The 13,803-nt window shown below is 37.8% G+C and overlaps 1 protein-coding gene across 20 annotated transcripts in view; it reads left to right on the forward strand.

Annotated features, from left to right (window-relative positions):
• The window catches only part of AFDN (afadin, adherens junction formation factor), a 114,423-nt gene that overhangs the window by 21,528 nt on the left and 79,092 nt on the right, over positions 1-13,803 (forward strand). For all 20 annotated transcript variants that reach the window (XR_003993455.1, XM_030499345.1, XM_030499353.1 and 17 more), the window contains exon 2: positions 13,309-13,504. Coding sequence is in view for 19 of the 20 variants with exons in the window: in XM_030499345.1 (XP_030355205.1) it covers positions 13,309-13,504 (196 nt within the window). In the remaining variant the exon portion in view is untranslated. The remainder of the gene's footprint in view (positions 1-13,308; positions 13,505-13,803) is intronic.

A 13,803-nucleotide genomic window follows, 5' to 3' on the forward strand; every position in this document is an offset into this window, starting at 1 on the left:
AAAAATGTGACTGTTTTCCTCTGTTAAATGATTTATTAATTGAAATAAAGCCTATTTTTATTCTAATAGCCTTTCTTAGGCCTTTTATACTGAGTTTGAAATCCTGTATTACTTTCATAATGTTTTGTTTGTTCAGCCTTAGACAAATGAAATAGATGTTTAGACAGAAATGACGAAATACTCAAGTTCCCATGGATAACCAACTTCTTGCTGCTGGATACTGTTAAAGCTAGCCTCTTACATACTCTGGTTGGTTGGGATTCTGGATCTGCAGAGGCATTCCTTGCTTCTGTAAACTATTGGTCTTGGTTTTATTTTGAGTGCCAACAGCTACATAAGGGAAAAAACTATGAGGATGAAATTTCATATTCATAGTTTAAGCTAGTAAAATGGCTTTGTAGCAGCAAGAGTGCTCCCCTCACCCTTTCTTCAAGTGAGCGTTTCTTTTAATCCCTCCTTTATGCTGTCATTGGGGCTTTGCATGACTCCATGGTGAAGTTCTTAGGAAAGCTGGAGGACTATGATTAATTCTCCTTGGGCTTTTCTCTCTGAACTACCTCATTAAGAGTTCACCTAAATGCTTGTGTTGAAGCAATTGAAGTGACACATAGCTGGAGCGGGGGGGTAGGTAGGGAAAGGGAAAGCCCCTTCAAATGTAACTGCTAGTTGCCGTTGGATTAGTTTAATGTCATGCTCTCCCTCACTGCCATGGTCAAACAGGACACAGGGAGTAACTTTTCTTCTGATGTAGCCTTGCGGCAATTGGCAATTAGGGACTTTTGGGGAATTTATTTCTAGGTCTGTGTGAATATTATATTCCTTGTAGTTCTAATAATAGTTAAATGGAGACTATATAAGAGAAGAAAGCATTTGGGTATAGAGATTTTCTTGTTAAATGTACTACTTTACAGAGCAAGACCTTTCAGCCAATGAACTTGTTTCCAGTCTGGCAAACAGACGCTGCTGTAGATGGGAGCAAGTGTGGAACCCCCTAGGAGAAAAGGAAACCAGTAGGGAATTGGAAGGGAAAATGCTTCTTCATGAGAAGGAGGCTAGCTCAAGTATAACGTAGCAGGGGTGTATTGTTAATTAAATGCACTAATTAAAGTGTATTGCATGTTGATAGCTACGCGGTATCTTCTGCTTCAAATTTAAAAGCAAATGGAGTGGTGAGGGAGTAAAATTGGAACCAAAGCAGCGTTTTGGTTGTGCAAGTACCTTAGTAAGAAATCTGTTTATATGTTTAGGACTACTTTGAACTAGCTTTTGTGTTAGAATGGAGGAATTTGTTTGTAGTATGAGAATAGTCAAAAGAGAGCTTCACAGAACAGTGGGTGCAAAATCACTATTGGTCTGAAGATATGTAGATGGTGTTACTGCAGAGAAAGACCTTTTTTAACTTGTCAGCAGTTGCTTTTAAATGCAGCTAACTGAACCTGAATGTCATTCACCAAGCACAGTGCTTGATGAAATTGTTGCCAAAGATTATAAAACAGGATTAAATAGGATTTGCAGAGAGAAGGCTATCAACAGATAAATTTTACCAAAGTATTGCAAGTAATGTAAAGATTTTTTCCAAGCTGTCTGTGCCCTTGGTAGTCCTGTCAACCAGCATTAAGATCACTAACAACATTAATAAGAAGAAATGACCTAATTCCTTGAAATAAGAAGAAATGACCCGATTCCTTTAAATAAAAGAATAAACAAGTAGTTCAAAATTACAATTCCTGGAGGAGTTCTTGAGTGACAGAATTTTAAAAAATCCTCTGTCTCCTGTTTGGAAGTTGCAGCATGGACCTAGTATTTCTTTTAGATGTTCAGAAAGGTTACATTTAGTGCTTCTGGTAATGTCTAAAACTGTGTGGCGTTTTCATGTGTAAATTTGGCTAGCTTTATATCTGTAGTGAATGCATATCCTTTTTCTGACTGTATGGTAGAAATAACTAGAAGGATGTCTTAACTTTCTGTGTATGCTCAAGGCGAAGCTGCATATGCACATTGTGGTTGTGCATCTTTGGTTATGACACAGCTGATCTCACTAAATTTCACTCAACAGTGCAGATTTTGGGTTTGGGTTTGGTGTGGTTTTTTTTTTTTGGAGACCTAATACTGTAGATATCAATGACTTTATGGCTTAAAGTTATTTTTTCCTTAAAAAGGAAAAGGGAAAGTAAGTATTTCAGGTGTGAAGGAGAAATAGTAATAGTTCAAAAGGAGGTCCTTCCCTTTCTTTCCATAGTATTTGTTACATCAAAATTGTGGTTTAGGCTACATTTTGAAATGGTATTATTCCTTCAAACCTGTTTTACTAATCTAATCTACTTGAAAAATAACGTTTTGAAATCCAGTAAAATGTTGGATTTGAATCAATATGACCTGGCATGTATGAATTTAATGATTGTAGACCAAATTCCAAGACAGTGTGGCAGTAATTGTGCAACTGGAACTAATTTAAATGTTGCACATCAGTGTCTCCTGAGGTAGTAAAACGGGTAATAAGGTTAATGAAGCTGGCAACAGTCTGGTGCAATTCCTGTGTTATCGCATTGCTTTTTGGCAAGCTCTTGACCTGCAAAAAACCTTTAGCAATGTCAGTTTGGCAGTGAGCTCTTGACAGTGCTGTAAACAAGAGAACTCAGATAGAAAGGGGTTTCTTTTTGTTTGGGACCTCCTTCTTCCCAAATTTACCTGCATAATAATCCCTTGTCAGCCTGCCTATTTTGCATTTTGCCAGATAGCGTCCTCTTTACATTTTGTTTGGCTGTATTACTCTTCATAGCTACAATAAGGTCTCCCTGAAAACAAGTAAATACTTTGCTCCTTTTAAAATGTTTCTAAAGTCAGTCTGCCCTGTCTCAGAGGATGGAGTGGGACATTTGAGATCTGGGTCTAGTCAAGAATAGATTCTGTGTGAAGGTAAGGATCTAAGAACATTTTGGTGGTGTATGAGGTTTTGATTTTTCTTTTTTTGTTGTTCGGTTTCGAGGTTGGTTGGGTTTTTTGCAGGGTTTTTAGGTGTTTAAAGTCTTAAGTTGTTTTGTTTTGTTTTGTTTTTTTTTCCAAGTAGGTTTCCCCTTGCAGTTTGTCTACTCTAGGAGAATCAGGTGCTTGTTTCCTACTTGGCTTGTTAGCATTCCTTCTTTAAACTCCTGGCTAATTAGCCTGGTTGCCAGAGCACTTGCATGCAGAGTATCAGATAGCACCTTTGTTTTTCTAGTTCAGTCAGTGTGGCTGGGTGTCTTAACCCTGTATGGTGCAGATTCCAGCTCATCCCGCTGGAGGAAGAACCTAATGTAACACAAGTTTATCATTGCAGAGTAGAAGTTGGAGCAGTCTTTACAGGCTGTGTGTGCAGGAAAATAAATATATGATATGACCCCTGGTTGCATTACGTAAAATGATCTTTATGGTTTCTTTTGATACCCTGTTGCATCATACTAAAGCCAGATAATGAAATAGTAAAAATGCAGCACTAGTTATGAGGAATTAGACCAGACAGCTGTTTATTTAAAGGAATGTTGCTGTTATATTTTTTTCTCATGCAGTGAGAATTTATGTCCTGTATTTCCAGTGCACAGGTACTGAGAGCAAATAAAAATGAAGCGAGGGTGGTTTCTGAGCTGCTCTGTATATTGGTTGGTGTCAGCCTATCAATGGGTACCAGCTTGTTAAATTTGGGTTTTGATTGACCTATTGGTTGTTAGTTTGAACCTTCAGCCCATGTCAGGAATGTGAAGTTGCCGCAGTAAGTGGTCATATAGTGCAAACTAAATCTCATGTCTTGTTTGTAAGAAGTGTGTGTACTTCTGGATACTATAGAATCCACATAGGAGGGAAATGTTAGCAATAATTTGATCACCTATAATAAAACTGTGATCAGCTTTGGGAAGGACAGCTACAAGAAACAAAGCTTTTTCTTTCTACCAGTTTGCTGGTTTTAATAGATTTAAGATTATTCCTAATAAGGTCCTTTACCAAAGTTGTATTGCAGAGGAAACAATTTGATTTTCTTTTTTTTAAACTGTAGAGAAGTTACTGTGTAACATTAGTATCCAACAGCTCTTGCAGTATGCCTGTTAAGGAAATGCCCTTAAGACTACAGTATTCTAAACTTCAGTTCATGACTTTAAAAAATATGATCATTTTTCTAAATGTGTTTGTGGAATGAGTCTTAAAAATATTTGAGAGATTTGCCGTTCCTGTAGCAGGCCACACTTTCCACTTAGCTCATCAGGACAGTCAGTCTCTGCCAGGCTGCTACATTTCTGCTCCCTTCTTTGGTCTGGTGCTTTTCTGACCTGTGCAAAGACTTCACAGCATGCCAGGCCAGCATGGCCTGAAACACACAATGAAAAGAAGTACCTGCTGCCTTATAATGCTGTAAAATCTCTGTGCAGGGTCAGGTATGTGCCGATTAGTGCAAAAGTGCGAATAAAGTGTCCAGTTTGGTAGAGGCTGCTCTTTCGTGGTTCCTTCAAGTTAATAGAAGGTGCCAGCAGAAGGACAATTTCCCCCAACTGTTAGCATTGACAGTTTCCTCCGCACCAAGTGGAGGAGGGAGAAAAAAAAGAGGAAAAAAACCTCCACCTTCTGAGTTATTTAACCTGATTCATGTTGCTGTACAACTGCAGGATGCTGGTGCCTGGCATAAGGGAAGAGGTGGGAGTGTCTCGGCATGAGGGAAGGCTTTCTGCAGCAGCTAGAGTTTCTGTTGCTTTGAAGTGCCTACACTTCTAATGTTAAAGTGAGTAAGGGCAGTCTTTTTTATGGCCTGATTGATGCCTGAAGATGCTTAAATACAAGGATTGCAGCTCTGCAGGTTGTTGGCAAGTAGCAATGCCAGTGAAAAATCAGACTTCCAGTGTTTTCATTCTCCTCCTTACAGTTTTCCGGTGTTTTGGTTTGATGTGGATGTAATAAACTGTTCCTCTTCCTCCAAATCAGACTGTTTAAAAGGAACAGTCTTTAACACAGTAAATAATATGGAGAACTTTGATTTACTTCAACATTTTTTTTTTTTTTTTTTTTTGTAAGACGTACTTGAAAGATGCTATAGTGGATTGTCTGTACTTCTAATTCTGCTCTTAAGTTTCTGGAGTTGCTCATAAATCTTTGGCTCTTAGTTCCGCAACAATGACAGGTTGTAGGTAAATACTAGAAACTATGTTCTTGAGGACCATTACTATTTATTGTTTTTCCTCTTGCCTTTAAATATGTCATGACTAATTCAAAGGAGGATTTGTTCTGGTTTTGACTGTCTTTTTACTTCGTTTCAAATACAGTTGAACACTGCGTATATCTCTGGTTTTTTGTTGGAGACTGTATTGGGGTATTTTGATACACCAAATGTGTGTCAAGTAACTTTTCCTTTTTTTTCTGTCATGTTTCTAATAATAATTCCTTTTAAGCTTTTTTTTGGGGTATGTTTTCAAAGTATGTATTGACAATGATTACCGGATCCTCAGTATTATGGTATTGTGAGAGTCATTGAGTGACACCAACATCAATAAAGTTTATAAAGGATGGTATGATTTAGCCTGGGGGTTTATTTGTTGCAATTTGAATTAAAGCAGTCTAGTTTGAGGAATGATTAAATAGTTACGGAACTGTTGGTAGTGCTCATTGTTGAAAATATTTTTGGTTTTATGTTTTTTAGTTAATCGTAGTAGACATAATTTTGGAAGAACAATAATTGCATTTTCTCTGGTTAATTGTGTAAGGTTAAATGGTGCTGTCCACCGCAGCCTAACAAAAAATAGCCTGCAGGTGGCAGTCAGCAGCTGTGCGTTGCAGATCACTTACTGTAAGTTTGAAACTTAAGAGTTAGAAGGTTAAGCCTGTAATGCTTTTGGGGAGCACCCTTGGCAGATTTTTCTTTAATGGTAGGTGCTTCTGGAGTCATAAATCTTGCTTGAAGACGCTTCATGTTGCTTGTGTAACGACGTCTTTTTGTTGATGGCGATGAAAACTTAAGTGTTTTCAGAATGCAGCATGGTTGATGGCTGCATACCGAGTCTGGTGGCTTTGGCAAAATAGGATTCTGAAAACAACTTTTTTCTTGTTTCGAAGTAGGTAGGAAATGTTCTGGTTGATCTACCTCGTGTAAATGGGTCATTTCCAAAGCTTAATTTTTTGAACTGAGATGTAACTCACCAGGAAAGTATGCAACATTAATACAATAAGTTGGGATGAAATAAACATTACTATAATCAGTCTTGCTATGTAGGCAGATAGGTAAAGGGAAGTAGGGAGAATGCATATAAAGTACACAGTGAAATATTTACATTAGTGATAATTCAAGGTTCACATGGGCATTCAAGTTGTATTTATGAAAGTAATTCCTTTTTTAGAGTATGTAGTAGTTAGACATGAATTTTGGCTGTAGTTTTTATTTGTGTAGCATTTGTCATGTACTGCAATGGGTTTTGCATTGACTTCATTGCATTACATTTATATAATGAAGACATTTGTAGTGCCTCTTGGGTTTTGGTCTTGAGGCTTTGTTTCATATCTTAGTGGGCCTGGTTCCTACGATGCAGTCCTCTTCAGGAATAGAGAGGGGATTTCATTTAGTTATGCTCGTTGTGTTGTGGATTATTGATAATTCTCTCTTGACAGCTCAGCTGTTGGTCCTGCTTCTGTGAACATCATGGTGTGTGTAAATTGTTGTGGCAGAGTGAGTCATTCTGTAGTGGAGAGTCTTTGTTGATCCAGGTGTCAAAGGTTTGGAAAAGGAAATGAAGCTGATGAAAAATATTTTTATAAGAGCTGTTTTTTTAATCTGTATTGTTCTTCCTCTCTTCTCTTGGAGCCATTTAGGGTATTCTGTTGTTAATCTTGAAGCTGCACTTTTTGAAGGTGTCTGAAAAACGTACTTTAGCAAAAACGTTGCTTTTCTCCTCTACGTGGAAAACAGGTTATAACAGTTAATAGCGTTTTTTAAAGACTATTCAGAATTCATTTTGAATAGTTGGCTGTAGAGTCTGTGTACAAAAATATGGTCTATCCTTTACTTTCAAGTTGAGAATTCACTGCTGGGAATGTGTGCTAGAGACCTGACTCTGATGCAGTTGCAGTGCTTACTCCTTTATTGATTGTTTGGGGTTTTAAGATCTTAGATCTTGTAGGAATTTTTTAACTTTTTTTTAATTTTGTTTTTCATTCATTAGAATTGCATAGATTTGTTACATATTTATGGCTTTTGAAGAGGCAAAGGAAGTAATTCTGTTTTATTCTGTAGGCTGACAAAGGATCAGGTACAAAGGTATTGGATGAATGTTTCAGAATATCCTGCAGTGATAATACTGTTGTTATGCTGACCTGTTATATCAATATTGTGATCTGAATTCATTTGGAAGCAACATGTATTAGCTTTAATTCTAAGTGTTGCACTCTGAATTGGTTTTATTGTGATTTATATTTTATTAGCAAAACTCCTGAGCAACAAGTACGTGTACCTGAATAATAATTGCAGCTTAGTTTAGGATTTAGTCTTCTGTAGATTTTGCCTGTAGAATTTGAATGGGACAGGAAGAAAGATGTGACATTCCTAGTGCTGGGCTTTGGTATTTTCTAGATGCAGTCATGCAGAATGCTGCTTGCAAGGCAAACAGTGTTATCAATGCAGCTAAAAGAGATCAAAGATAGGCTCTTGGAGGGGTTACAGATGAGGATTTTTGAAGGGAAACTTGTATGTTCCCTACTGCTCAAGAGATTGAATAGTTCACAAAATGAATAGTGTGTAATATGCTTAAGTATTGATGTATGTATTGCTTTATGATTGATGCGTATGGGATAGTAGTTTAAAAGTCTAGGAGTATTCTTTGCTTGGCTTGTGGGAATAGTGATCTTGATCTTCTCATTCATTGCTGTGCCTTACATATTGGAATAATACTCTCATTACTTCCTCTGACACTTGAAAGGAGTAAGCATGGCTATGGTTACTGCTCCTGGATATAACTGCTTTGTTTGCAGAAGCCTCTCTGATTCTTCAGGAAGTCCAGGTTTGCCTGCTACAAATCCCATTGTCATGTTGCAGGCTTTTCCCAAACCTTGCTTGCAGCACAGTCTTTTTATCACTTTCCACTTGTTTTTCATAGTCCTGCTTGACTGTGTTTTTCTTGTCTAAAAAGAGTGGGACAATTGGAAGAGAGCTGTTTTTTCTGTGGGGATTTTCAAATAACCAGAGTATTAACTAGAACTGTTAACAATTTTTGTATCTATATGTAACCAGTCTCCGTAATTGGAGATGGAAGCTGGAGACACTCTTCTCTTCCTCTCTTATGTATTTTCAGTTCTGCATAACAAAACTTCAGAGGAGTGATTATCTTGATTATTACTGGTTACTGCTTTGAAGCAGGAATACCTACTTGATAGCAAGTAATTGGCAGCTAGTTTTAAAGATCAAACAAGCTATTTTGAGAAACAGGAATCACTGCTGAAGCCCTATGGAAAACTTTGGTGATTCATTTGAAAACTTTTATGTCACATTTTCAGTTTTAGATGTAGCTTAAGTGATCAGCGTGACCCTGTTATGTATTAAAGTTTGTTTGCTTCCTGTTTTTGTAGTACTCTTTCAGCTGATAATGGTCTGAGGTCATCAGGAAGTGTCACAGGAGGGCGATAGCACTGAAACCACAGATGTTTTGTAAGAATGTTTCATCAAAGTTTTTCACAAGACTTTGTAGAATTTAGAATTCGTATTGTGAAAGTGTTGCTTCTAGTGTGCCATTTTGATGCTTTCAAGTGTGTTTATTTTATCCTCCCGCTCCCCCCAAAGACACACTTCTGGAACGTTTAACCTGTTAGTTTTGAACTTTATGCAGAAAGCCATAATTAAGTAGTTGAATCATCTGGGTTTTGTGACTAATGAAGAGGTGGCACAACCTAATTGTGTTTGCAAAACCAAGTAATAGTGCTTAACTGGCAATTTTTTATTACATAAGTTGGAACCTTCTTTTGGGTAGGGGATATTTACGAAAACCAAGTTCTTATAGGGATAAAACCCCATTTAGGCTTAGTATTTAAGGAAAATGGCCCTTATCATTTGAAAGACCTAAAAAGAGCTGACTTCTACTGCATGCTCTTTAAAATACGTTTTGCAGGCTAGGTGATCAGAATTGAAAAATTGCTAACATTGACTGTGCTTGTGTAGCCGAAGACAGTTCTGTATCCTCACATTCCTACATAAGGAGTCAAGAGACTTGCACAGCAGATACATAAAATATCAAAAATGTGATTAGATGAGAAAGCTGAAATTGCCTGTGATGCATATCAACTCCCTAGAGGAACTAAAAGAACTAAATACATACACTTATGTAATTAGTCACTTTTGGAATCCAGAAAACATTTTAACTTCTTATTGATAATTTATAAATGGCAGCTCTTTATCTTTAGAGAAAGATGGTTTTAAGAGATCTGTAAATGTTTTGGAGAGATTTCTCCACTTACAAGTGTATGTTGGGCAGTAACAGATAGTTGTATATCTATTTGGTTTAGGACAAATGTTTTCTATTCTTTAGCCTGTTCTCTTGAAACAAGTCCATGATACAAGCTGCAGTGAACCTACCTGGCAGTCTCGACAAAGGAATACAGGAGTGAGTGGAGTGAGTTTGGGGATGAAGTGTACCTCTGAAAAATAAACACTTTAATGCAGAGTTAGAGAGGAGATAACTTGAAACTTGAGTGGTGCCTACCTTGTTGTCTTAGTGTGAGTGGTGGCATCAGTCTCTGTGTGTGTGCGTGTTATTGGTCTGCTAAGCATATGGCCAGGAAGTTAAATGTGTCTTACACTGGAGCTATATACACACACATGCATACAAGTGATGAATAATGATGATGATGATAATAATAATGAAGACTAGAGGTTTGGGGGGGGTGGTGTCTTTTTGTTATCTCCTGCTTTCCTAAGTTTTTGAAATGTGAAGCAATTACTTCCATATCACCAAACACTTTTATTTAAATAATTTAATACTTCTGAATCTTCTCTGAATGGATCTGTGTTGCACTCCCTTGCTCTTGAGTCTCTGCTGTGTTGTTGTAGAGAGTTAAAAAACTCTATAGGATTAAAAGCATTGCTAATGGACAGTGGAATGTGTCTTCAGTAAAATAATCTCCCCTCCTTAAAAGAAAGAAAAAAATAAAATCGACTGGAACCTTATCTGTGTGTGGGAACTCACACAATGTGCAACACTTTAAAGAGATTTGCAAAGTACTCATTGTTCTCTCTTAATTCTTGCTTCAGCAGTACCTTGGGATGGTGGTGGGGAAAACCTTGTGTAAAGGGAAATAAATGTTATAAATGGGATATGATTGTGCTTCATGACACTTCTGCAGGAAGCTCGTGTGTTGTCATCTTTTGCAACCATCAAACAAGTGGATCAAAACCTTAAGTTGGTTATAAAAATTGCTGTGGCTGTGTTGCGAAGCATTTATGGTTAAGGAGTATTTACAGAAGAGGCAACCATATAAATTGGTCCAAAAGTGTGTGTGGGATGTGGCTCAAAATGTTACCTGTGAGAGTGCTCTCTGTACTAGAGATTATAACATGCTTAAATTCATTTTTCTTGCAAGAACTACAAGATTTTTCCAACCTGATTGGAAATACAGCGTAGCTACGCTAGGGAAGCTTGTTAGAGGTAGAATAGGCAACTAGTAGCAAAGTACTTACCACCTGCTGAGATTTAACGATGCTGTGCTGGAGGTGCAGAACAAAAGCATGCCAGCTATCGAGGGAAGTGCAAAAGGAAGCTGGCATGGTTGAATATTGGGCAAAGATAGTTATTAGAAAGCTGAAGTAGTATCCAAATGAGGAAAGCTGTAGAGATATAGAATATAGCAAGCAGAATATAAAAGTGCAAGATAGCATGAAAGAATTTGAGTTTTAAATTTTGAAAAGTCCTTAATAATAACTGCTTTTCAGCACATCAGTAGTAGTAAACCTAGAGCCACAGGATGATCACTTTATAAAAGAGAATTTCAGAAGATAATGTGTTCATTGTGGAAAATCTTGGAAAGGTTGCCCTGCCAAGAACCTTCTATGGGTAACTTGTCAGAGGAATGCTCTCAAATCAGCATCTGTTAAGAGTTTAGAGAACAGCTGAACAACATGAAAGCAGGTTGGTAGAACCAGAGAGTGTTTGTGCAATAACTCTGTAGAAAGTGAGGGATGAAGTAATTTTCTTAAGTGATATGTATGACTCCTTTAGCTAGACACCTTTATGTTATTGAATATAAATGCAGTGTGAGGCAAGTATTAAAAGGACCTTTACTCAGGATGTTGTCTGCGCAGATTAGAAACTACAGCAATGTACAGAATTCATGGGCACATAGTAATTAGAATAGATTGTAGAAAGATCAACAGAGCTTTGTGAAAAGAAGTTGTGCCTCAAACCTTTTGGAGGTCACTGAAGGAGTTAGTAAGAACACAGGTAAGGAAGTTCTAATTTACTATGGTGGGTGGGATTTCCAGAAGTCATTTGGTAGCCTTTTGTATGAGAGGATAAGTCCTCGTATGGATAATTCATTAATAATTTGAGGTAGATAATTAAAGACAGGAAATGAAGGGGATAGGGTGCTTTTCAGAGGTGAGTAGTAGCTGTTGAGAAGCTACATTTTTGGGGGAAATGGACAGTTAGTGGTCAAAGTGTTCAGTTGTTTTCACATCCAGACTGTTAGAGCAGTAAAACAATACTGAAGTGCTGATTCTTCAGAGGAACACATTACTGCTTTTCTAAAAGGCAAAAACATTGAAGAATACTCAGCATTGAAGAATTGGGACCCAACTTTGAATAATTGCACTCAGTGGATGAGAAGGAGGCAGTTAATGTCAAGTAAGACATGTGGAACCTGTAACTCCTTGCGGGAGGGATTACATTAGATAGTTCTGTGGGAACACCAATTTAGGCTCAGAAAGATTAATTCTATAAATTCTTAGGATAACAATAGAGAATAAAACAAAATTGGCCATTGTGTGGGTCCATGCTGCATTTGCATGTGAATGTTGTATTGGCACAGGCTAGGGAGCACCCTGGGAAGAACAGTGTGTGCTTCCGTGTATGTGTAGGTGACTGGTATGTTTATTATAGTGTAGGCTGTAACACCTTTTTTTAGTTTGTTTTGTTTTTGTGAAGGTCTTCTGAAGGATAGAGTAGCTTCAATAAATATCTCAGGTTCTTTGCTGTTCAAAGAAATGTTGCCGTGTGTTTCGTGGGATCAGATATAGTACTGGAAAGGGCTGTGCTTAGCATCAAATCTACCACCACGCTTGACATCTGAGGATATACCTCCTTCTAAGGTTCTGGAAGGTGAAAACAGGTGCAATGATTATTAAACTGAAACTTGGCTTTGTCAGCTAGGGCACTTGAATCTTCTTCATTCCCCCTGAATGCAGTGCTGGGAATTATGCGAGGGCCAAGGAGTTGACCAGGTGGAGACTGCTGGGGAACTGGAATTTGAATTTGGAGTTTCTGTTCAGACTGGTAATGGAGTTGCATGAGCAGCCAGAGTCCTCCTGCAGTTTGGTACGCTGGAGTGGAGGGCAGGACTCTTACCCCTGAAGAAAATATCTGAGGATGTGAATTTACAACAGTTGGAACAGATTGATGTTGCAGCTGTGGTGTAGCCACCTGGTTGCAGTTGCAGTCCCTATCTTCCCTCCCTTTCACCTTGTGTGGTACTGGAGCTTTTCTTCCTTAGCAGAGTGTTGGGGGAGCTGTACCAAAGACTAACCTTTCTGAAAATATAGAACAGGCTGTTCTATATGTTCCTGAACAGGCTGTTTCTGGGACCAGCATGCCAACATAAGAGAGAGTAGCTCATGAAGGGGGGAAGGAAGAGAGAAAAGGTGATGCTTAGGACTGCTGTGACAGAAAGCTGTTCTCTTTGAGACATGCTTCTATTCCTCAAGCATATTTAGCCTGTGCTCTTACGATGTGGGATACAGGGTCCTGCTCTGGGTAACAGTATACATTGAGACTAGTGTCAAGACATGTTTCTGGGTTTAAAAAAAAAAGTTGTATTCTCCCTCAGACCTGACAATAATTGTAAATTTGAGTATTTAGAGATCAAAGTTTTAAGTATTTCCACTAAGATAGAGTACCTAACTTATTTTTACAGAATATTCTTTTTTTTATCAAGTTCATGGTGTTGTAGTTACTAAGTTCTGCTGTCCTCAAAATTTTGAAAATCAGTGTGGTATTTGAATGTCTTATATTTTCATTGTGTATTTGTAACTAATAAATAATTGGAGAACTCTGAACCTTATTACTGTTAGCCAGCACTCAGATTTGTATTTTTATTTCTTTATAGGATCTAGAGTTTCATGGAGTAATGAGATTCTACTTTCAAGACAAAGCAGCTGGAAATTTTGCAACAAAATGTATCCGTGTGTCTAGTACAGCCACAACTCAAGATGTGATAGAAACTCTTGCAGAGAAGTTTCGACCAGACATGCGAATGTTGTCATCCCCTAAGTACTCTCTTTACGAGGTGCACGTCAGTGGAGGTTAGTATTTATTCATGAAGCCTTTCCTGCATCCACACCATTTTACTGTCCACCCCAGCCGAAATATGTGTTTACCCCAGCTTCTGAACCACATAACTTGGATCTTTGGTTTTTTGTTCCGAAGTATATTGCAAATAAGTGTTACATGGGGAGAGGTATTTAAAAATGTAAGTAACCATATCAGGCCTGCAGTTTATGTAAGTTTTCATTATCATCTATTAAATGCTGTACTTGACATCCTGTTAATTTGTTGACAGAGTTGCTATTTTTAGGACTAGTAGGTAAAGGCTAAATTTATA

Source organism: Strigops habroptila, chromosome 10, assembly GCF_004027225.2.
Source record: "Strigops habroptila isolate Jane chromosome 10, bStrHab1.2.pri, whole genome shotgun sequence".
NCBI classification, from domain to species: domain Eukaryota; kingdom Metazoa; phylum Chordata; class Aves; order Psittaciformes; family Psittacidae; genus Strigops; species Strigops habroptila.